Source organism: Calypte anna, chromosome 5A (assembly GCF_003957555.1).
Source record: "Calypte anna isolate BGI_N300 chromosome 5A, bCalAnn1_v1.p, whole genome shotgun sequence".
NCBI lineage: Eukaryota > Metazoa > Chordata > Aves > Apodiformes > Trochilidae > Calypte > Calypte anna.
The window spans coordinates 30,761,402-30,786,070 of record NC_044251.1 but is presented as its reverse complement, the minus strand read 5'-3'; the positions used below and the strand labels follow the sequence as shown (position 1 = coordinate 30,786,070).

The 24,669-nt window shown below is 39.8% G+C and overlaps 2 protein-coding genes across 5 annotated transcripts in view; one reads left to right on the top strand and one right to left on the bottom strand.

Annotated features, from left to right (window-relative positions):
* Positions 1-188: 188 nt before the first annotated feature.
* Positions 189-16,481, bottom strand: CCNK (cyclin K). Of its 3 annotated transcripts, none has more exons than XM_030451716.1 (11): positions 16,362-16,481; positions 14,307-14,573; positions 13,205-13,286; positions 12,543-12,674; positions 11,596-11,716; positions 11,410-11,467; positions 9,142-9,311; positions 7,250-7,536; positions 4,746-4,779; positions 3,660-3,734; positions 189-1,513 (listed from the first exon to the last, which is right to left on the bottom strand). In XM_030451716.1, the coding sequence occupies exons 2-11, from the start codon at positions 14,501-14,503 to the stop codon at positions 891-893; spliced, it is 1,779 nt and encodes a 592-aa protein (XP_030307576.1). In that variant the 5' UTR covers positions 14,504-14,573; positions 16,362-16,481; the 3' UTR covers positions 189-890. The 3 variants fall into 3 exon arrangements, with proteins under 3 accessions (XP_030307576.1, XP_030307577.1, XP_030307578.1); XM_030451717.1 differs by having other exon boundaries at positions 4,746-4,782; positions 11,611-11,716; XM_030451718.1 differs by having other exon boundaries at positions 11,611-11,716.
* A 223-nt stretch (positions 16,482-16,704) lies between these two features.
* Positions 16,705-24,669, top strand: part of SETD3 (SET domain containing 3, actin histidine methyltransferase) — a 55,877-nt gene continuing 47,912 nt past the window's right edge. The window contains exon 1 of one of the 2 annotated variants that reach the window (XM_030452149.1): positions 16,705-16,759. In XM_030452149.1, the coding sequence (XP_030308009.1) occupies positions 16,710-16,759 (50 nt within the window). In that variant the 5' untranslated portion in view covers positions 16,705-16,709. Of the gene's footprint in view, positions 16,760-16,782; positions 16,994-24,669 lie in introns of those variants that run through there. The other variant, XM_030452150.1, reaches the window with a different exon arrangement.

The following is a 24,669-nucleotide window of genomic DNA, read 5'->3' as shown; positions in this document are numbered from 1 at the left end:
CATTAATTTGAAATATTTTAGTAAAAATGAAGTAAGAGATTGATTGTGATAGTGTATACTTCTAGTTAAATAAAAAACATTCTTTTTAAATAAACTGATGAATAATATTTGGAAGATCACTACTGAAATGTCTCGCAGTAAGCATTATGGTAATGGATTCTGAACTAATGAAAAGCCTGGAAACCCACTAAATTCAGAACCAATTTTATTTGGGTAGATGTGAACTAAGTAGTCCCATTTATAACCAGGATGTACATCACAGCAGGTTGTTACATTCAGACTTTCACACTTAGAAAATATATATATTATGTACAGGAATTTGCAAATAGGTGTAAACATACAATACTTTAGATACCAGTACATTCCAAAAAAAAAATACCAGCAACGCAAACACCTCAAAATGATTCCAGTGAGCTAGCATTCAGAATCTCTCTTAAATAAAGTAGCTTTTATGCTTGACATTGTGTTGTTTTAATTATTACTAAAAATGAAGTTTCTTACTATAGATCAAATTGCATGGTATCTGTCTATTTTGATAACTCAAAAATAGGCACTGATTTCTAGAAGGAAAATTTCTTGTCTCTGATATAATTGAGCCAATATGGCTGGTTTTGCTAGTATAAAGTAATCCAGTGCTGGAATAACTCAAGACAATTTAAACTTAAGTCAAATGTATAAAGTTAGGATACTGCAAAGCTGATTAAAATCTAGAAGCCTATATAACTCACCATAAACAATACTGCAAACAGATCAGCTAAATTTTAATTTCATTGCCTCATTTCTTCATCTAAATTATACATATTACCCTCCTCTTCATCTTCATAAAGTAGATTTTGGCTAGCTACTCCTGCCTAGTCAACATAAAGGGATAACGTGCAAATTACCTCATGCTATCTCATCCACGTAGCACGTCCAAGTCCTGCTACAGGTGGCATACCAGGTGGTGGGATTGGAGGTGGCACAGGTGGCTGTCCACCTGGGGGAACAGTAGGTGGGGGGTAACTAGCTGGTGGCATTCCCAGCCCTGGAGGTGGATGAGGTGGTACTGCATGAGTTGGAGGCAGTCTTGGAGGTGGGAAATTAGGGTTGTATGTGGGTGGAGGAGGATATCCAGGAGTAGGGGGTGGAATATTGGGTGGGGGGAATGAAGCAGGGGGTGGAGGTGGAACTGGTGGTGGAGGGTTGGGAGGATAGACATGAGGATGATAAGGTAGGTGAGTTGGTGGTCCATAGGCTGGTGGTAAGGGTCCATAAGTTGGTCCTTCTGTTTTCATCATTGACTGAAGACTTTGATAACCCTCCCCTGACATGTAAGAATTTGTAGTAGACATCCCTGTAATATAACTGGTGGGGGGTGGGGGTGGGGGACGATGCGGCAGAGGTGGAGGTTGATGTACTGGGGCGGGATGAGCAGGGGGAGGAATCTGGACCTTTGGCATATCTACTGAGTCCACAGTAGTAGATTGCTCTGCTTCTCCCAGTGAGACTGCAGTCGTCAATGGAGGTTTGCGGTCTGGAAAAAAAAATTTATTCCTTTGAAGACAGTGGCAACAGCAGTTTCTGAATACTTTGTTTTTCTCCCAGTTAACATATCAAAAGAGTATTCAATTCTCTAAGTCTTTGAATACCATATGGTACCCAGCTAGATCTTTTAACAACACTACAAAATAACTAAGCTGCGTAACAAAGCTCCAAGTTCAGCTTTTTCCATTCTAAAAGTTAAATATATCTTTCATTCTTCTTATTAGTTTATCATTTAAATGTTGTTCTACAGTCAACAGAAATTAGGGGACTGGATGGACAGAATCACAACTGGCAAATAAAAAGTCATGGGACCCAAGATACCAAAAATCTTTTGACCAGTGCTTTATCTTCTTTATTCTAAGCCTCCATTCCATGTCTTACATACTCCAAGAGGCGGCCTGGGATTAGCCTCTATACTTCCCTTGCCTCTCATGGTGGGAAATATTTGAGAATACAGGCCAGAGTTTCAAGTCTTTAATATTCCATTCTAAACCTGTTTACCAAATGAAAGACAAAAGAAAACTTAAGGGGCAAGTAAGAAAGTGCAATAGATTGCTTGGGATGTGAAAACTGATACACTGATTACTTTCAGGGAACTCAGTACCTGACAGTCAGTCCCAGACAGGGAAAGTTTGAAAAGCATCAGTATTTTACAGAATTATACTTGGCCATTTCTGGGAAGAACATCCTTTAAATCGTTTTCTCTCTTTGTAAGAATTTTTTTTTTCTTAATGCAGGCAGTATAAATTGAGGAATACCACAAGAAGAATACTGATCTAATGGCAACACCAGTATGGTCATACAATCAGTATTAAAATGCCCAATAAAAAAGTGTCATCTTGACAAAAACCTTGCTTGTATCTATAAACAGTTAAAGCATTGTTCAGTACAAAAGGTTACTGAGGGCAGTCATTTCCAGTGGCATGAAACAATTAAACGGGCAACACTAAACAGAATTTGGGATAAATTCACCTTTTACTACTTCTGTTCATTTGGTCAAGAAGCATTCTTTGTTTTCATCCAATTTTTCCTCAGAGCACCGAAAGACAAAAGCTGGCCTCTAAAAACTGTTCTTAAAATGCTTTGATGCTTATACAATGATTTGCTTGTATAAACAAGTTCTGAGAGGAAAATCATAGATAACAAAGGAAACAGATTTGTTACCTGCCTAAATAGGATTTACCCTATCTATGCTGTCATAGTTTTAACAGCAAAATTGTCCCCTAGGACAGCTATGTAATTAGGTCATACAAGGAGGGTATGCTAGATGTAGTACTTTTGATTTCAATGACTTCTAGCTCCTGAATTATAGCAGAAGCTAATTTTGCTCATTTTCAAAATTATTTTGAAAGCAAGATGTGCATTCAAGATAGAACAACTGATGGAATAGTGAATGTGATATTTAGAAAAATGCCTTCATTCTTAATTAGTTTGACAAATGGGGAAAAAACAGTCCTATTATATACCAGCACTGTTTCTCTTATAATTCCCTGTTAGAAGTTGTCATCTTACAGTTACATTATGGACAGTGTTCTATAAAGTATGTCATATTTATGGGTCACTGGAAGAACACTTAATGCATTAAGGCCCTGGAAGAACATTTTTTACAATGGTACAATTTATTCTGTAAATGTTAAGCACATGTGCAGTGTTAAAAGTTCTGCGGCAGATGAAAGTTCTCTTTTGGGACTCAGAAAGAAAGCATCCCCCTTACTGTTTAGAAGTTACAGACCTGCAGAATTTCTATACTAAAAATGTAAGACAGAGGACTTCTATTGGTTGGAAGCTACTGTAGTAATACAAGATAGCATCTACCATCCTTTTGGAAAGGGAAGTCCCTTTTTCCCTGCTAGCAACAACAATTAGTTAAGAGTTTTCTAGGCCTTTACAAGTCACAGCTTTGTTTTGCCTTTGTCTGCCTAGTATAGTCTTGTTTCCATCATAACATCTTTGGATCTGTCTGGAAAGCCTGTGCTACTAAGATGAAATTTCTTTTGGAGCTTATCTGCCTGGTGCTTTTACTTGCCAAGCTGATTAATCAAGGCAACGACCCCTGCCCCCACAGCAGGACCACCACCTGAAAAGCAAAGCAACTAACTGCAAGGGTAAATGTGTCCAAGAAAATAATAACTTACCTGGAGGTGGATGTGCAGGAGGTATTGGTGGGTGTGAAGTTTCAATTTTAGGTATTTTAGATGGTGGTGGTGGCTCTAAAAAACATTTGTTAATTTCTAATTGGTTAATGCTCTGCAATATTTTCCAAATTCCAACTCTGATCTCATTCTAATGATTATAATTTCCCACTATGCATGGTTGAAATCCTATACACTAGCCACGTTTAATGAAGAAAACTAAAATCAAGACCTCTGCTTAAAGCAGCATCAAGTATGCCACACGTCTTCCTAAAGAACACATTCCAACAAAGTCAAGTGATTTTATAACTAGAGACAAATTGTACAGAGACCAGTATGCAAGTTGAGATGAGCACATGTACATTTTTCTAGCACATAAATTGTGAATGTTTATATCTCAGAAAAAGTGTAACTGCTCTGCTAGGGGAGCATGTGCCAGAAATCAAACAAAATGGCAACTGAGCAGAAGAGAAGAAGACGACACAGCTCTCTGGAATCTATGTGTAGAGAGGAAGTGCCAGACTCACTTAGGTTATAGAAGCACATCCTGGCTATTCTGATATATATTGCTCCACAACAGCAGAATTAAGAACTCAAAACAAATAAAAATAATTGGGATGTGATCACTGCAGTGAACTATTTCTTAAGCTGGACTATATATTGATTCAAAATGCCTTTTATTGGCAGCCATGCCAAAATCCATTGACAAATGTCACTGATTACCAACAGACTTATTATTAGTGCAGTTATTTAATGCCATGGTACCTGCAGTCACTTCAATGTCCCAAAGCTTGTAGAACTACTTCAAATGATGCATGGAGTTATAAACTGAGAGTTGAGCAGTTTATCAAGACTTCTGCTAGTAGATTGTATTAAAGGACTCTTGGGGCACAGCTATACTCTATTTTTACAAGATCTGCAGTTAAGAATGTTTAAAAATATTTACAGAATATATTTAAAGACCCATTATTAGGGTCAAGATAGGGTAGAACTGCCAAGCCTGTAAGCAAACTAAGCGCATGTCAAATGGCTTACTCTGGTCCAGACAGTAAAATGAAACAGTATGAATTCAATATTAATAATATCTACCTGCTGCCTTTGTTTCTTCTTTTGGAGATACAGCCTGCTAAAAAAAAAAAAAAAAGGAAATAAGACCACAGCAAAATACAAAGTATTTTATAATGGCAACAAGTAAGTAAAATAGGAAACAACTCACAGCCTGGTGAAGAGCTTTTGTACACATCTGACTAAACCAGAACCAGTTTCCAACTCTGAACCAGTTTCCTCCTCTTTCCCCTAAGTGGAGGTGGGGCAAACCCTTCATTTATTCCTGTATTTTCATCAGGTGGCTCATAATCTCCAATGTCTTTCAATCTCTTTATACAAATGCAACACCAATACTGAACAAAGTCGAATCACACTGGAAAATCCCAGCTTAAATGGCAGAAGGAAAAGACTGAAAAAATAGCAACTATTTTAGATACAGCATTTCCTGCTGTTCTCACTGTTGAGTGTTACATCTCCTTTAATTTATTTCTCATCCACTGCACATATGTCATGGTCCAGTACACTGTTCACTGAGCTGAAAGCAACAGACTTGGCCTGTTCCTCATTCTGCTTTGACCTATCATTCAATCTTTGCCAAAATCACTTCAGGCCTTAATGCTTTATTTACCAGGACATGAGGACAGTAAGAGTGTTGCTCACTGTAAAACATTTCAGAAGCCTTCAGATGAAAAGCATTGTAAAAAAGCCAAATGTTATGCCACAAATTTATGCACACTGAGCAATACCCACAAAACCTCACATTATCCTTCCAATCATAAGTTTTTGTTAGGTTGTCACTGTTGAGTTTGTTTTGGTTTGGTGTTTTTTGGTTTTTTGTTGTTTTTGTTTATTTATTGTCCTTTTTTTTAAAGAATAGCAGATGAGATGTTAAGAAAAATCTGTCCAGCTTACTTAGTCCAACTGAGACAGCTAGTTCGCAGTGCTTGAGAAAAGCAATGAGAAATTTTCTCATTTGAGAAAATTTCAGAAAACTGAAATTTTAAGTACTCTAAGCTCAATTAGAAATGGATTTAAAATTAACAATAAAAGTCTGAGGGATACAGTAAGTACATAGCTTCTCTGTCTTTCTAATGAAACTTAACTGCTTGTCTGTAAAACTGCAAGCAAACATCCGATCTGCCTTCACTCTCAAACACACACAAACTCCATTCACTCATTCTGAGAAGTCACTTGGTCACTTCCAGTAGCAAGGAATTCAGTTACTGTGCAGCATTTGACATGAAGCAATGTTCAGAAAATCTCAGGGTATACCCAGATACACTCTGAGGTATATCATTAAAACCAAACAAGCAACTGCAGCCAAACAGCTCACGTGACAGAAAATCAAAGCAGTTTAAACTGTATTTATGCTAAAGAAAAAAGAAATCAAGAAGCAAAAACTCAACACCTGTAAGAATTTAAAACACTTCAACAATGGCAGCTGCTAAAATTAAGAAAGATGGGTTTTTTTGGCCCTTCTACTGCTTTTTAGTTTCTATTACTACAGTCATGACATGTCAGGATGAAACATTACAGATTTACTAAGCATGCTGTTTTTTATTTAATACTTTTGTATTAAGCTCAATCTATACAATCCACAATGAAACTGTTATCTTAATGCTGTTTATATGTGCATTAGAAGTCTTCCCACTAACAGTTTTTAGTTTAATCAAGCTAAATATACTATTTACACGTAATGATTCACCAGTGTATTTTCAGTGAAATCAACTGAACATCCACATGCTCTTCAGCACCAGAAATGCAGAGGATGTGCAGATGCTTTAAACATCTGGTATGGGTCTGTAAGTCATGGGCAAATGCCTCAGCTGCTTCAAAGTATCTTGGCTCACTAGAAGGTATGGAGTTCATGTATAAATGGAAAATCCAGCCTCCAAGAACAAAGTGTATTTATGTTCTGTACAAATAAGAGGAGAAGTCATGCTAACCCCTATTTATAGAAGGAGGTAAACATTTTTAAGTAAGATTTATGGTACATCTAACTGAAGAACATTTTAGAAGAGCCAAGTAAATCTTTCACACTCTACACATCTTGCTCTCCTAGACTGCTTTCTGGAGAAAGAATGATTTTAGATAATCACATTTTCTTTTCTCAAATTCATGCTCTGTGTTCAGTTCTACAAAACTCCTCCAGAGTTACTCTTTGGTTTATATGTGTTCTGGATGCCTACGGTGTACCAGAACTTACCTTTTAATCTGTAATATTCACTTCCTTCATTATTTTGTAGTGGACAGTAGACCTCAAGCTCTTATTTTCAAGAGAAGATAAGTTGCCCCGAGGGCTTGACAGGAGGCAATTGTAAAAGAACAAATCAGTAGTACTATAAAGGTAGAGCCTTTAACTGAATGAAGAAACATTCGTAACAACTTATAATCAGGTGAACACATAGAAAAATTTGTCTGCCATGCAAAATTAACCACCAGGCTCATTCTTACAGCAAGCCTGCTTCACACTGCAGCCTTTATATCAAATGGACATCAGATCAGTCTGAAAAAAAATGTGAGTGAAATTTCAAAGTTAAACTTACTGCCGGTCTTTTCATTTGTCTAGGAGGACTTGACTGCGGAGAAGGCTTTTTAGATTGCTGTGCTTGTGTTTGTTGCTGCTGTTGCGGTTGTTGCTGTGCTGCCTGTTGGGCCTCTTTTTGCTGCTGAGCCTGTGACTGCTCTGAACTCTGAGACTGCTGTGACTGCTGTACCGTGGGTGCCTGGGGTGTAGATTGAAGAGATGGTGGCTGCTGCAACTGGTGAGGAGTATGATGAGGCATTTGTTGTTTTCCTTGTGAGTATAGATCCAGGATCTGATGACAGATGTCTTTAAAAAAAAACAAACAAGAGTACACAAAAGATTAGATAACCTGAAATGCATAAATGCATGCTTGTACATTAATATATTCAATAATCAACTAAGCTTTTTACTGGATTCCAACTTTAGAAACATTCATTATAAATATTGCTCATTGTTACAATGACCACAGATTTAAATTTTTTTTCAATTTATATTTGCATTTCTGAGTTTTTTTCTGACTATGCTAAACAGTATGTAGATGTATATGCACATCTTCCAGAAGAAGAACAAAGTGTCTTGGTATTAATTTATGGTATGTTACTATTGTGTATTTGGAAAACTAGAGTATTTGGAGTACAAAGCAAATTAAGGAAGATTATATTTAAAAATATATACATATAGTTAGGCTGTCAAAAGAGCTTCAGGCAACTAAGAAGCTGGATCTAAATTCTTCATCTGACATGTTAGGAACTACAGTTCTGTCAGAAAACATGTAGGACCAACTGTTAATCAGATGTAAAACCAGTACTCAAGGAAAACCAAAGCTTTTCTAGAAAAAGTTAAATGAGTTCTTTCAGTGAGCATTCCCTGATGCAGAAGCAGAAACCAGAGAGACTCCCATTCTATGATGCTTTTTGGCAGAGATTCCGCACAAATCTATCTGAAACTGAGGCAACTCTAAAGAAGCCACGATACAGAGAGCAAGGAGCCATTTAAGAAATCACTGGAACCGTAAAGTATTCACCTAAAAGTTCTAAAAGCAACAAAAAATTTAAACTTCCTGAACAGCAACACTTACTATTTCATTTAGAAATTCCTTAGAGCCAAACAACAGATTGGGACAAACACCAATTTTTAAAGAAGGTTTCTAAACAATTTATGGATCTAGAAGTATGCTTAGCCAGACATTTGTAACAGTGAAAATGCCAATAAAGAATAATTAGTGGCCACATAACCACAATTTACTTAACATGAGTCAAGAGAGGTCCTGCTTTACTTTATGAACTTCTTGGGGTTTTCTCAGGAAGACATGTGGCAGGTATGTATGAACAATATATTCACATAGAGGGAATAGTACCAAGATATTTATATTGATGTAAAAGATCTGCAATTCATTCCCTATCAGAATTCACTTATACACACCTATAAAATCATTCATCACCCATTATCTCTTTCTTGGTCATGATACACCATAAAACATGATAGCAACCCTAGCAAATTAGGTTAAAGGGTTGTCAACCACCAATAAGAAAACCACTCAAAACCAGGCTCCATTAGTTCCAGTGTTTGTAGAGCTGCTTATTTAAAATAGGCTGAAGGGAATCATTACATAAATAAAAAAAATCATCACGACAGTTTAGCAGTAATTAACTGCTTTATAAACTAGGCAAGCATTAAAGCAAATATTGACGAGAAGATAAATCATGATAACAAAAGGTGCTTGCAGAATAAGCCCGTCTTGAAAGTTGAATTAAAAACCTGGTTAAGGCATAGCACATGTGCCCTGAGTTACACACCCCACACACAAATTTTTTGACTAAAACCCCAACAGAAATAAATTTGCATTTGCCAACGACCTAGATCACTCAGTTAAAGGAAGTTCTCTTTCTTTGCAGCAAGTGTTTTTCATACCTTCCAGAACATCAACAGGAACATCTTGGACAAACTGCTCCCACCATCGTCTGTACATTGGCTTTGATGTCCATTCCTGTATCTCAAACTTACACAAACGGCCTGCTAAGTACATCACTGCAACTGCTATGATCTCAGGTTCCCACTGCAGGGACAGTGTAGTGCAGAGACTGGAATATAAAAAAAAACAACAAAAAACAAACCAAAACAAAACACAACCCTGAAGATAATTCTGATTGTCAAAGTAAAACATTTGGAACATACAACAGCTACTATTAACAAGGTATAAAATCCCACATGTCAACATTTTAATGAAGAACGTTGTCAAACAAATGAGTTTCCAAGGCTAAACTGTTTCTGCATTACTACTGCATTACTACTGTCATGAAACAAGGTATTTTTACACAGATAATACAGAGGGCATTTGCTTACAGAAGCACTGCATAGGAACATCAAGTTTGGAGTTTTAACATAGCAACCGAACCCTATATGGGTGTGGAAGAGGAAGGAAAAGACAGCATTATATAGGCACCTACATTCCACTCTAGTCTCACCTACAGTGTTAACTACAGTGTTGTTCTTTGTTGCTACAGAGGATGATAACCACTCCTGGATTTTAGAGTTTCCAAATGTTTTTCAATAAAACCAAAATAACTATTAAAGAAAACCCATAGAACAGCCAACATGAATTTGTAAAACATTTTGTCAAGGACAATGCAAGTTTTAGATCAAGCTGTAAAAGGTTCCCTCTTGAACAGCCTTTCTAAAAGCTAATACTAAACTACTGGTATTATTAACTGAGCAAATTCGTGTCATAATAAAAGTTGCTGTTTCATTAGATTAATTTTCAGTTACAGATTTTTTTTTCTTTCTTAGATTCTGTAACATTGGATCTACTTAAAATATTTTAGATCAAGCTAGCCAGTTAAGTTTCTCCAAACTGACTGATGATTTCATAATTACAACCTTAAGTGCATCAAAACAGAAGTCTGGACAGTGGATTAAATCCACTTTCTCACCAGTGGGCTATACATAACTGAAGGCCAATGGGATAACACTGGAAGAATCAGGTCAGCAGCAAACAGTAAAAAAGACATGAACTAGCTCTTAAAAAAATTATTTCTTATCATTACTCTCATGAAATCTCCTTGGGGAATATACGTGGCTGAACCCCCTATTCTAAAGGCCTGTAGTGCAAAGAACAAGAGTTATTTATACAAGTACAATTCTAATATGGTGCCTCTTACACACAAGGCAGCTTTTCAAGAACAAAGATATTGTTCGAATCAATCACTCCAACTTCATACTCCTGTTTTCCTGAAGTGTATTTTAATTATTAGATCTCTTGCATTATTAAACACAATCTAATTCCAAGTACAGTACTGCTCATAGTTTGAGAGATACGTAGCACGTTTTCTCTGACAAATTCAACAATGACAGTCAAGACAGTAAAATCACCACGTGCAAGATGGACGACAGCAGCTAAAGTAAAAATCTCTTGACATCCAAGTCCATTTGAGCAAATAAGCAGCTTTTGCTCAAATTGCCTTAGAAAATTTAGGTGAAAGCTACAGAATTTGCACTCCCATCAGGCTACTTAGAATTAGGCATACGAATAAAAATGCACTTTCTTTTTAAATGGTGTCATACTACTACAGGTATGACAGAAGTAAAGTGCTTGGCATTTCTCAAAATTCAGGCCACATAGACATTTTCTTAAGGGTTTGCTAAAGAAAAATTACAGTAAAAATTACATTTAACTATCCTTGGTGAATTAACTTGTCCAGCTCTGTAGAATTCTCCTTAAGAAGACTAGAGGATATCAAGTTGCTTTGTTTTCCAGTACCATACTACAAATGAAAAATGCTTCTACATAGAAACACCTGTTAATTGATGTGGTCCTTGTACTATAAAACCATTATTCAAGAAATTGTAAATTTAGTGCTAAAAACTGTGTTTATTCCTCAATTTAATGGCTAGTTTACTATTACCAGAATATCACTTTAAATAAAAAAAAAAAACCATGATAGAATTGTGAAGTGATTTCTTTTCTCAAAATGTGCAAATGTGCCACGTGTATCAGATTGGACAAGATGCCAGCTTTGATCCTGGAGAACTATAATTTGGTTTGGACCTCTCAAAAAGTTATCTTTATTTTTTTAATTAAAATTAATCATAACCATTAAATCATCGCCACAAAACTGCAGGACTTAATGGTCTACCTAAAGTAAGCTACAGTAACTATTTTGGTTTTAAGAGGTATCTTACCTGTCATTGACAAACGTCCACGCCATTTGAACCAGCTTCTGAATTTTATTTTTGTCTCCTAAAAACAATCAGGAAAGTTTTGAAAACTAAAGTTATTAAGAAAGACAAACAGTTTGAAATAGAACACTCTTGCATTGCTAATATAAATTAAGTTCTGAAAATAAATAAAAAGTATTACTTGCTCACCCTGTAATATTTTACCTTTGAGTTGTTTAGCATACTTGAGAAGAAATTGGTATGGATGTTCCACTTGCAAATCAAACTTTATTGTCTGTAGTAAGATTCTTTCAAGGACCATCACTTCTTCCTAGAGAACATAACAAGGTGCCCCACAATTTTACTCCTTTCGCTCACAAATATAGTATGCTGGTATAAAGCATGACTACAGAGCATCTCCAGGCAAACATGTTTGGTTTTGCTTGATTAGGGTTTGTCTCCAAGAACAGAAATCCTTTCAGCTTAACACATTATTAATACCCTGATACTTTTTCTTCACATTTATTTGAGGCAGGAAAGAGGATGTGATGTCTAAAATACCTTTTCCTCCACAGAAAGATTCTCCAAAGAACTGAACCAGATATACAGCATGAAAGTGTCAAATATCCAAAAATCACACAAAAAAGAGAAGCTCTCATCATATTTCTCTCCCAAGTTTCATATCCTTCTGCTATTTATAATATGCAAATTAAGAGAGAAGCAAAGTTTTGCTAAGTCAAATACTCTAAACACAGAACTCCTCAATACAATCTTATTTAGGATTAGCTATTAATTGCTTCCTAAGGTGACAACAAGACTGTTAAATATGACTGTCTTGAAGTCTCCTCTAGCTATGACTGGAATAACTCGGATTCATTTTAACTTACAAAATAACATCAGAATTTACATAAAATCAAATGTTAACTTTTTTTTTTAAACAATTATCCTGGCAAGCTCCCAAGCTCTTGTATTAGCAAGAATAATATTTTACCTATTTTAATAGTTACCTATCACCTTACCCCAAAAGGATTATAAATGCATGTCGACCGTGTTAATTTAACCTAGAACAACTGAAAATCAGCCAGTGCTCTAATGAATGTATGTCACTTTACTGAAGTACACTAGGATTAAACAAATTTAAACAGGAGTATTCTTACCTTTGGATCATCTCCAAACTGTCCAAACTGCACATCATTTAGTAAGCTACGAGCTGTTTTAATTATATCTTTACATTTCTTAGGTGTTTCTTCAACTTTTCCTGCCAGAAAGAGACAGCAGGCTCCTGTCACCTAAAAAAGAAAGTGCAAGAACTTGTCTGCATGTATGCAAAGAACACAGCATAGATCTGTAGAAAGGCACTGGCAGTTTCTATTAGTAGTTCTGCAGAAGTTCCCCAGGAAAGACTTAATAAGCATATTAATTGCTGGTTTTTTATAGTGTTAAACTTTTATCTTTTCATAGGAAAAATACATAATTTGGAGGACTGCCCGTTTTATACAACTGTATTTCAAGGTCAGCCACTCAAAGCAGGATGTGTCCTTTTGCAGCACTGACTGTCAAGCAATTTTAAGATAGTACTACACCCTTTTCTTTTTTTTTAAGCCAATACAGAAGTGCTATATAATATCAATGAGACACTGCAATGCCAATGTAATATGCTCTTAAGTAAGAACAGAAGCAAGCAAAACCAGTGTATTTTAAATGGTAATGATTAAAATCATCATACAGAGAGGTGGACACCATGTGACTTATCACAATTTCAAATAGTCTATGTCTAGTGCAATCAGTGTATTAAGTTATGAATATTGTAAATACTTACATATCTTGGGAATTGTTTGAAGGAATGAAACATATAAAACCGATGGAAATAAATTATTCCAGTAGCTAGAGTATCATAATGTCTGTGGTACAGAATAAGGACTTTCAACCAGGGCATAAAATAAATTTAAACAAAACATGCATAAACAAAGATTCATTCAGCTGTATCAAGTACCCCAAGTAATCATCTGTTCAGTGACAAGTTGGAAAATACTGTAAGTAAACCAGGAGCTTTAGGAAAAACAGGCCACTAACCCCCTTAAAGCTGTGTAAATAGTGTAATTCAGCCCAGATGCAGCTGATAACTACAGCAAAGTCCCGATCATGTTTAGAGCAGGAACCATGCAAGGTCATCCTTGTGTTAAACCATACCTACTTCAAAAAAGGCCAAAACCAGCCACAGGTACATGAAGGAACAGAACAATTATCACTTCACATTAAAGTGCTGCTGTGGAGAGAAGTTACTAATTATTTACACCTACAATGCAAATAAAATCTGAACATGTTCTCCACTCTTTATGGAGAAGAGTAAAATTTCATCTTCACTATGTTTAATTAAGCATGTAACTAAGGAGATTAAACAAACCATAGAAGTAGAGGAATCAAAAAATTTAAGCAGCAGCCTTTAGGAGAAGACTCTCTCATAGAGGACAGTGGAGACAACTTTATATATACTTGCAAATCCCAATATATATAGTTGTAAATCCAAACTTAAAAACACCAGCACACAAAAAAATCCCTGAAGAGTGGGAAGGCAGAGGTAAGAAGCTTCAGATGCAAAATATGTTAAAAAGTGAATGCAAAATTCAGAATTTGATAAATTAAATAGATTCATGTAGTAAGAGACCAAGTCTGATAACTGCCAAAAGTTAATCTTAATTGGCAAGCCTGTATCACCTTCTCTACTGTCACAGGGGTTCACCTAAAACCTTGTTTACCCAAAGAACGGACTAAAAAGGCAAGCAAGCTCAAACAGACTTTTGATTAATGATTAAGAAACATTTGAACGGCTAACAAAGCACATAACGCCATTTCTCATATATTTTATTTTGAAAATCCCCATTCATAAAGACATTTCATACCAACAGGAATTGAAAGGATACAGCCCTAAACGTGTTCCCACATCGAATATGAATCTGGCCCCCTCCCTGCGGTATCGTGCCTCAGTAGCGGGATCGAGCCCTTCCAGCTGCGATGGGGTATGTGCCAAGTCTTTCTTATCCCAGTACCAACATGGCTTTGTATGGTCCAGGTTTGCCAAGTTCACAGAAGGGCTGGAATTTTCTTTGTTCTCCTTCATTTATTAAATCAGAATTGCTCTTACTTTTTAAGTTTTCAAAAAGGAAGTCTTCAGATAGTCGCTTCAGAACCTTCAAGAAAAGAAATGGGGATTTTTATTATAAATGGAGGGAACTTCCCCCCTGCCCCAATTCAAAGATGAGTAAAGGGGAATAACATTTAACACTGCTCATTTGAAGCATCTTTTTTCCACGCTCAAAGACAAGTAATATCTAACCTTGCCCTTATCTTCCCCACACACTGCAAATTAAATTAAAAGAAAAAGACATATTTGCTATTAGCTGTTTAATAAAGAAACTTCAAGAATGAACTATCAACATCTGCAACATTTTAGAAGAACAACTTTCACCTACTTGGTCCAACAAAATAAGGGAAAACTATTCAGTGACTTAAAGGCAAGATATGGATAGTTGGGAAGATGGGAGGGGGTGGGGGAAAGATCAAATTGCTATTCATAACTAGGAAACATGTTCATTAGGCAACTGAAATATGCCACTGGTCTCTCAAATATCCCTGGATGGTAAGAGAGCAGCAACCACTTGGCAAAACCGTTAGAAGTCTGTACATCTACTACTTGAAGAAAAAAGGTACCAGATGCAGCACTCTTTCACATACCAAGATTAAAACAAGTGATTTGAGGCTGTAAGTAAGGTTTTCCCCAAAACAGCTGATTACACTCCAGGAGTGTGCTATTATCCTGCACTGACCAGCACTTGGCATATGTATATTTACATCACAGAGCTCTGCAGGTAACTTTCTGGTGTTTGAGTTAAGGTCAGTCATGTCACGTCTCAGTTTAAAGAGAGAACTTAATAGGCTGTTCCGCTGTGTATTTCTTTCAGACACAAAACTACTCTTACTGTAATTCAATAAACTACAGATACTATGTGCAAATTGCTGCAGTGACCTGCAAAGGTTTGCCTAACAAACGGTGATTAGTGTATGATGCAATATATTTGCTCGAAGCATAACAGTCAGAGAAAGATCCAAACTTAAAACACTTAAAATTAAGCTGTTAATTTTCCAGATGTTTCCCTTCTGAAAACAGAAACCTGCTCACATGAAGTGCCAGTTAATTGATGCCTGCAATCAGCTTCTCACTCACCTTGGCACAGCTTCTCCTTTTCAGAAAAAAAAAAAGGAAACCATCTTTGTTCCACGTTGATTTTGGAAGAACCTTCACAACTACTGGTACCATTGACAGACGAGTCCAAATTGTCACAAATAAGCGAGGAGCTCCTTAAAAGTCTTTCCAGGGGCAACAAAACAGCGCTGTGCCACAACCACACATTCCCTTAGTAAATTAGTATTTACTAAGAAAGTATATATTTTTAGAATTACTACAGCTCTTCAACACGTTATTTTGCTTCCTAAAGCTCTAGCCAGTTTAAAACTTAATTAACGTCAAAATCTCCTGAAGCGAGGATACCTGCTTCTTTAAGCAGCCACAGAGTTTTTGATCAATGAATAGAAACCATTAACCTGAAAATACCCTAAACGCACCACACCTCAAGCATCCCAATCCAAAGCATAACGACCGAAAACAATAATAGAATAATTTCTTCTGCCTTTTTTTCATGCCCCATACTTACGGAGGACATTTCAGCAGCTCGATCCCGTCTTTTTTTACATCCCGCCTTACACGAACCACCCGACTGAGCGCCCAGCTCCTCCCAATCCCGGCCCGCCCGCCCTCCGCAGACGAAGCTGCCGGTGCCCGGGGAGGCGCTCGCTCCCCGCCCGGCCTCCCAGCTCGCTCGCTTCCCCGCTCCCCCAGACGCCGGCTCTGGCGGGCGGGTGGCCTAGGAGGCCCCCTCCACCAGAGCCCCGCGGCCCCACGCAGGCGCGGGCGCACTCACAGGACACACGCGGGAGAGGGAACCCCAGTGGGGCGCGGAGCCTCTAACGACAGCGGAGCCTCCGCGCTCTGCGCGCCGCCATCTTGGGAACCAGGCCAGGCTGCTCGCTACGTCATCACGTCGGCGTCTCACGGGTCTCGCCCCTCCCGCCCAGCGGCCAATGGGGAGTGCCAAGCCCCGTCCCCCGGCCAATCCCCGGGCCTCCGCCGCCTGCCAAGTGGGGGAAGTAGGAGGACGACGTGGTCCCGCAGCCTGGGAATGGACCAATCGGAAAGCCGGAGGGAGAAGATTGCACGGCGGGAAAGCCAGTAGGAAGCCTCAGGCATGGATGGTCCCTCCCCTCCGCCAATGGGGGAGCGGCCACGCCCTTTTTTAAGATCGGTAGCGAAGAGGAAGGGGTGGGTGCTGGGGATTGGCCGCTAGGAGCGCTGGGGGGCGGAGCCTTCCGGCTGGATGCCTTTGGACCAATGGCGGCAGCAGGGAGAAGGAGGGGGCGGGGCTGTGCCGGGAGTGCGGGGCTGAGGCGAGCTTGGCCGCTGCCTCCCCACCCGCGGGCAGCGGCGTCTGGTGTGAGGGTCGGGGGCTCCGTGCCGCTCCCAGCAGGCGAGGCAGGAGCTGCCGCCGCGCGGGAGGTAAGGCGGGGCCTTGCCCGAGGGCCCCTCTCCCGCCTGAGCTGCCAGCCCCTCCGTCAGGTCTCCCCCCCGCGACCCGGGGGGGGCCCGGGCCCTTCTTCTTAATCCTCCCGGGGGCCTCGCCCCTCCGCGGCCGGCCCCGCCGCCTCCCTTCTTCCCGGATACCGCCTCCTCCCACCGCCTCCGGGCTCGCCCCGCGGGTCCGGGCCACTCCGCCCCCTCCTTTCCCCTGCGGCCTCCCCCTGCTCCCGCCGGGCCGGGCTGGGCCGCCGTTACCCCTCGCGCGGGGCACCCACGCGCCGCGCTCCTCCGCGTGTGCTGCTGCCCCCGCCCGGTCCGGCCCGGCCATTCCTCGGAGCTGCAGCCCGGGGGCAGAGGGGCCCGGCGCTCGCTCGCCCTGTTGTTTCGCTCTCCTTCGTCGGAGGCGGATGGCGTGCGCTGCTTGGGCCGCCACCGGCTCGGTCTGCTGCTCCGCCGGAGGCGGGTCGGTCTCGTTTCCACCCGCTCTGCGCGGGTTGAGGGCGAACGAGGCGCTGACATTCGCGTCTTCACGCTCCTTGGCCTTGTCCTATTCCGCCCCGTCCCCGAGAGGCTGATCAGAAATCAGAGTAAAACAAATGGCTTCAGACTGCTTTCCCTGTGATGTAATTCCTTTTTCTGTGTGTGACACATTTTGGATACTCCCTACTCCTACTTCCTCGGCTATCCAAAGAGCCTCCCGTCCCTCCCGCTCTTGGGGTCTGGCTCAGGAGCGATCTGCTGGTATGTGGCTCCTGAGAGTCTCTGGCAGGAAAAGAGTGCTCTGGTTTCTTTCTATTTATCACTTAGACTGCAACCTACTTTAGTAAAGGGATTCAACCTTTGGAGGAAAAAGAGAAGGATCTTAATTGAGGGCAGAAATAATTTAAACTGTCTACAGGGGTGTTACTCCTGACACAGCGAGGTGTTTCAGGCTCCTCCTGTTACTACAGCAGCTGCTGAGATGGAACTTCTCGTGAACCTTTCCTCATCTTTCTTCCAACCCAACAACACTTGCTTAGAGTTGCTTAAGCTGACGCTATGCCCTGCACTTGCCTTCAATTCTTAGCAACTTCCTAATTTTTTAATTTAAAGTGCAGCATTCAGGTTTTAACCCAAAAGCAATATTTAGCTGTCATGGCAAGCCCAGTTCTTTTTGGAAGTTGTCCCTCACAGCTTAGTTCAAGGCTGGTCTCCCAAGCTTTGCTATCTGTTGCTTTGGAGAGACTTGTCCTTGGACCCTTGCTTCTGAGATAAAGTTGAAAGCAAATTGCCTTTCTCCTTTCTAAGAGCACGTGAGCACTCATCTTTTCAGGTGATGGATTTGTTCTATGGGTATTACTACTAAAGTTATCTTAATGCCTCTGCTATGGTTTATTGTAAGCTTGTGACTAAAAAGTGAAACATAATACTTTGTAGGTGAGTAAACAGCTGTAGCATTCTCATTCATGTCCAGTTTTTGGTTCTTGATATAAAATAGTAAACCAGTGTACAGCTTGTTGGAGCACAGAGGCCAGGGTGTTTCCAGATATTTTTGCTCAGTTAGGTAATTTAATACGTTAGATGTTCAAGCATGCCAGCTTGTGCTTTAATAGGGCTTTCAGTTAAGTTTAGCAAGCTGAATTGACGTTTATGTTGAAGCGCAGTTGAAAATACTTCCATGACATGGTGTGCCTAGAAATAGACTTCGAATCTATGGCGAAGAAAGACCACAAACCCTGAAATAATTTGTAATCTGTATGTTACTGTTCCCAGATAGAGATGGCTTGGTCTGTACTCTGAAGTCAGATCTGAGTCATGAAATAAATTTCTAATTTAAATTTTGTAGATAATTTTAAACTAAATCACAAATGCCTTTCTGCATGGTAAAATGTCCATCTTAATGATATTTTTATTGTAATAAATGTAACTATTTTAGGTATGTGTGTAGTGTACACTACTGTGTGTAGTGTAACATATTTTATCATAGTGATGGTGATTATTCAGCTAAACTTAAGTATTGAGTAGTTTTCAGCAAATGAGTGTTTTAGTGGTTTATCTTTGATAGAATGTGGCACTTCCAGGGTGCTGGAGATCTTGGGAGATCTGTATCTTTGCTACCAGAATGTCATTATTCAGTGGTTGTTAGATGAGACATCACGAGACCCGTGGTTTAAGAATCAAGGGGAGGTTCGAGGCCTCCGCTCTTGTGTTAGCTCTGTGCTGATGACACTAAATCAACCAGTGTGACTTGCTTAATTTTCAATTAAGAATTATATTTTATAAAGTGAGATTAATATTTTCTGAAGAAGCAAAATATTTGCAAACATGCAAATAAAACCAGTACATTAGGTTTTTTCGTTAGTATATTAGGTTCAAAAGGAATTTGTAGGTAAAAAAAAAAAAGCCTGTGGGAGTCTTCAGGAGGAGCTAAAAACTCAACCAAACAAATGAAATTACAGAAATAAGTTGACAGAGTGGTAGCATTTAACAGTCTGTTTATTGTTTCTTTTCTGCAAAGTGTATATATTTTTGTTCTGGCCAAAGGGTTGTCTGAGGAGTTGGTTTAAAGGAGAGGCAAGGGGGCTATTAATCATTAAAAAAAATTGTTTCCTGTGGGGCAGCTAGTAAACTATTTTCTCAAGAAGATCAGATAAGTGTTTATAGTAAGAAACATTTCTCCTGACTAAGAAAGCTTTAATGGAAGGCAGGGGGACATGGGAACAATCCTCAAGTTTATTAATATAATAGTTCAGAATTAGCAAGCTAATAATTATGAAATACAAATACTTGGATGTAAGTTTTTTGTTATTTTTAGCATTTTGTGTTACTTTCAAACTAATAATTTCTTACTAGAAGCTTGTATTTAATTTATAACACAGTCCTGTATTTAATGTATAACTAGGTTCAGCTGCAATGAGGGTGGGGAATAAATGTTGTGTTGTACTTTCTTGTTTGTTTGTTCATTTAAGTAGATCTAGCAGTATCTTGAGCATCCCAAGTCAGAATATGGTCAAGATGTTTTCTCTGTTTCTAATTATAAGACTAAATGTCTTTGGAAGCTGCTTCCCAAAGATTAACTAAATTTGTCAGAGTTGTTGGATTTTATAAGTGCATCAAATAAATATTTAGCTGGTTTTAGTAATTTCTTTTGATATTATTTTATGGAGTGGCTCCTTCCCAGTATCACAGTAATATTTACATACCATCATTCTTTCTTTAACCTAAAACCAAAACAGGATTAATAAAATTTGTTCCCTGCAGGCTAGTTGTGTACAGTATGTGCAGCAGTGGTTTGGCCTTCCTGGCCAGATGCTTTAAGTTTATGCTAATGCTGGCAAACTTGTGATGGTATAGCTTTTTATAGCAAACAGGGGATTATTAATTTAATTCTGACCATCTTTCTCCAGCTATCTTATTAGAGACACTTCAGCTTTGTGGGCCTGTTTTTGGATGTTTAATAATCTTTTAACCAAGACTACTAAGTACAAAATACGAAACAAGACCTCTCAAATCTATATAAAGTGCACTAAGAGTTTGTCATCGTGACATCGCCCCATTAGTGTTGTCTGGCTTTAGTCATGTATTTGTGTTGTAGTAATTAAAAGGCAAGTTCAGGGCCCAAAAGTGTTTTAACATTGCTTTGCATTCTTGCCCTTCTGCTGTAACCTTCTTTGGTTCCTTTTTCTGTTTTTAGCTACCCTGCCCTACATTGGCTCTTTCCTGCATCTCCTCCACCATTATTCCATTTGTGCCATCTATCCCTGTCTATCCTTTACCACTTCTCATACTGTTCAGCAAGTCTGCTAATGCTTTTTCTTTTTTTGAAGTAAGAAATACTTAGAACCACAGTCTTGCATTTCAGTTCTGGGATCTGTGACCCAGCTAGAGCAGCAGACCTGTCAGCTGCAGGAAGGACTCCACCAGCCTGGGCTGAAGCATGCTGAGGTGTGAATTTCTGTGCTTGAGATCAGCTTTATCTCCAGTGAGTTCATGCAGAGGTGTTACGTGCTCTGAAGCTGGCCACATCTAAGTGCTACATAAGGTAGACATTAAGCAACAGACATGTTTCTGAGACTGTAGCTGGAGAAGAGGCTGTTTCCCTCCTCACTCCAACCGCCCTTGAGGTAGCTGAAGAGATCTCTAATGTCTCCTCTCAGCCTCCTCTTCTCCAGACTAAACACCCCCAGCTCCCTCAGCTGCTCCTCACAGGGCTTGTGCTCCAGGTCCTGAATGAGCTTTGTTGCCCTTCTCTGGACATGCTCCAGCACTTCTGTGTCCCTCTTATAGTGAGGTGCCCAAAACTGAACACAGTACTCAAGATGAAGCCTCACCAGAGCCAAGTACAGAGGGATGATCACCTCCCTATTCCTGCTGGCCACAGTGTTCCTAATACAAGCCAGGATGCCATTGGCTTTCTTGGACACTTGCACATACTGTTGACTCATATTAAGTTGACTATCAACCAAACCCCCCAGGTCCCTTTCCAACTTACAGCTTTCTAACCACACTTCCCCAAGCCTGTAGTTTACCATGGGGTTGTTATGACCCAGGTGTAAGACCTAGCATTTGGCCTTGTTAGACCAGGTACAATTAACCTTGGCCCATTAGTCCAGCCTGTCCAGGTCCCACTGTAAGGCTTCCTTACCCTGCAGCAGATTGACACAGCCACCTCATTTGGTGTCATCTGCAAATTTACTGAGGGTACACTCAATCCCCTCATCTAGATCATTAATGAAGATACTAAAGAGGCCCCAGCACTGAACCCTGGGGGACACCACTCGTGACTGGTCACCAGCCGGATTTTGTTCCATTTACTATCACTCTTTCCAGCCAATTTTTTATCCAATACAGGGTGTATTAGATACAGCCAAGTGCTATAAGTTTCTGAAGAAGAATGCTGTCAGAGACAGTGTCAAAAGCTTTACTAAAATCCAGATAGACAATGTCCCCAGCTCTTCCCTTATCCACTGGGCGACTCATCTTGTACGAGATCAGGATAGACAGGACTTACCTTTTGTAGGACCATGCCCTGATCACCTGGTTGTGTTGTATGTACCCTGTGATGGTACTCAGGGTGACCTGCTCCATAACCTTTCCCGGCACCAAGGTCAAACTGACAGGTCTATAGTTCCCCAGATCATCCCTTCTGCCCTTCTTGTAGATGGGCATTACATTTGCCAGTTTCCAATCTACTGGGACATCCCCAGTTTGCCAGGACTGTTGATAAATAATGGAGAGTGGCTTGGTGAGCGCTTCTGCCAGCTCCTTCAGTACCCTCAGGTGGATCCCATCTGGTCCCATAGACCTGTGCACAACAGGGCACTGATCAGTTTCTCCTGGACTATGGGGGCCTCATTCTGCTCCCCATCTTGGTCTCCCAGTTCAGGGAGCTGTACCCTCAGGGAGCAATTGGCATTGACAAAGACTGAGGCAAAATGAGCACTCAGTTAGGCCTTTTCCATGTCTTCAGTCACAAGTTTCCCTCCCAGGTCAAGTAGAGGGGGGAGATTCTCCCTAGCTATTTTGTTGCTATTTATTTATAGAAACACTATTATCTTTAATGATACTGGCCAGATTTAATTCAAGCTGAGCTTTGGCCTCTCTAATTTTCTTCCTACATATATTTGCAGTAACTTTATAATCTTCCCAGGTTTCCTGCCCTTTCTTCCATAGCCGATAGACTTTCCTTTTTTTCCTCAGTTCTGTGCAAAGCTCCTTGTTCAGCCAGGCTGGTCTTGTACCACGCCAGCTCGTTTTAAGATGCACAGGTACACTTTGTTCCTGTGTCTTAAGGATTTCCCTCTTGAGGATTGTCCAGCCTTCCTGGACTCCTTTGTCCTTGAGGACTGTATCCCAGGGGATACCACCAAGCAATCTCCTAAACTTACCAAAGTTTGCCCTCCAGAAGTCCAGGGAGGAGGTTCTATTGACCTCCTTCCTTACTTCCTCCTGGGTCACCTGACCATGCTTCCACCTCCTCTGTTTCTTTGTGTTTTGTCATTTTATTCATTCATTCATTCAGGCCTCCTGCCACCTCTGCTTAACATCCTGCATACTGGAATAGAACATTCCTGCGCTTGGAGGAGGTGATCTTTGAAAGTCCCACCTGTTTACAGCTCTTGAAAATGAGGGAGTAGTAGCAAAATAACTTTCTTTACGTCCTTCAGTTTCCAATTGCATGCTCTTAGAAGAGATGAAGTAGTAGGACACCAGAGCATATTTTGTGAAACCAAGAACAGATGCCCAGTGTGGTGAATACTGACTTACCCTTTATCCTTATCCTTTTTTTTTTTTTTTTTTAATACAAGATACTTTGTTCTGAAAACTTTCACTTAAATGCATAAGTGTTCTGTTTAGGCATATGAATGTGTTTGTTATATTTTTAATACCAGTCCAGGCAACATTTCAGTGTTTGTCAAAATGTTTCTGGTTTAGTGCTTTGACAGGCACTACACCTTACTTTGTTTTTAAAATTACTTTTCCAGACTTTTGCTGGGATGTAATGAATTGTTGCCAGTACGCTCTTCCATTGACTGTTGATGGATTGGGGTAGAGGTTGAAATAAACATTCACAAAGTTGGGCTTCTTAATTCTTCAAGACCAGTGATCAAATGTTTAGATCTTCCAGTCTGCAGATGCCATGTACCTATTTTCAGGCTAAAATATTAAGTTCTACCAATTGAAAAGCATTTATTTAATACACCTACATATTTTTTTTTATTGAATGTGTTACTAGGGAGTAGCTACTGTGTGTATCTAAAAGCCGGTGACCCACTTGTCCTGTGTTCAGGGATTTTTACATACACTGAGCTTTCAAAATAGGCTCACAGCCTTCTGAGTCAATGCTCTGTGGCAGCCTGTTGTTTTGTGAGCTTTCAGATGACATGGTTAGAGCTGCTAGGATTCAGGAACTTGTTGGGATGTACACATTTCACCAATCTTTCTGTGGTACTCCACTGCTGACCTGTGTAAGCAGCAGCAGCACTTTTATAACTCCTACTGCTCAGTGTGGAGGATAATCTGCCTGGGTGGGTATGTCTTAATGTTTGAAGGCTGTTGTATATGTATGTATGATCTCACAACTGGATAATCTTTTCTTTGGAAGCTGCCTTCTCCAAATAAAGTGGGTCTGAGCAGCAACCTAATCTATGTATGGATGACTTTCTTCAGGAACTTTGTGTGCTGGAGTAGTATTTTTAGACATAGAGAGTAGCTAGGGTTGGCTAGTAAAGAAAAAATAATGGCTGTCTACTTTGGATGACCAGCAGCAATGCTTAGTCTACTACTTTGCTGAGCAGAGTTGCATTGACAGCATATTAATATAATAACTCTTCCTAAAATAGAGAAGCATCCATTCCCTCTGGAGTATGCTGCACCTGATTCTGTCAGTCAGAAGCAAGTAAAATGGGTGTTGTCAGACCAAATTGAGAGGCGTTGTGTGCTGATGCAGTGAAGAAGCTGATATAACTGTAAAGCTTAGAGTTGTGGAAAATGACTATTGGGGTTTTGTGTGGTTGTCAGATCTAGATTGGTATCTGTTCTCCTCCCCTTTTTGTAAAAGTCAGCATTCAAGCAGTTGTTTCTCACTTTGTTCCCAGCTGATGCTTGGGAATAATAGTGAGCTCTATAAGAGTTCATGAAATTACAATTTTTGCATTTCTCAATGCTGTATTAAA

Excerpts from the sequence above, each read along its gene's own strand:
- CCNK (XM_030451716.1), bottom strand. The coding sequence starts at position 14,503 with ATGAAGGAGAACAAAGAAAATTCCAGCCCTTCTGTGAACTTGGCAAAC. Across the intron at positions 13,287-14,306 it reads GTGGGAACACGTTTAGGGCT|ACATTATGATACTCTAGCTA; the intron begins GTATCCTTTCAA and ends TCTGTACCACAG. Across the intron at positions 11,717-12,542 it reads AGTTTGGAGATGATCCAAAG|GAAGAAGTGATGGTCCTTGA; the intron begins GTAAGAATACTC and ends TATGTTCTCTAG.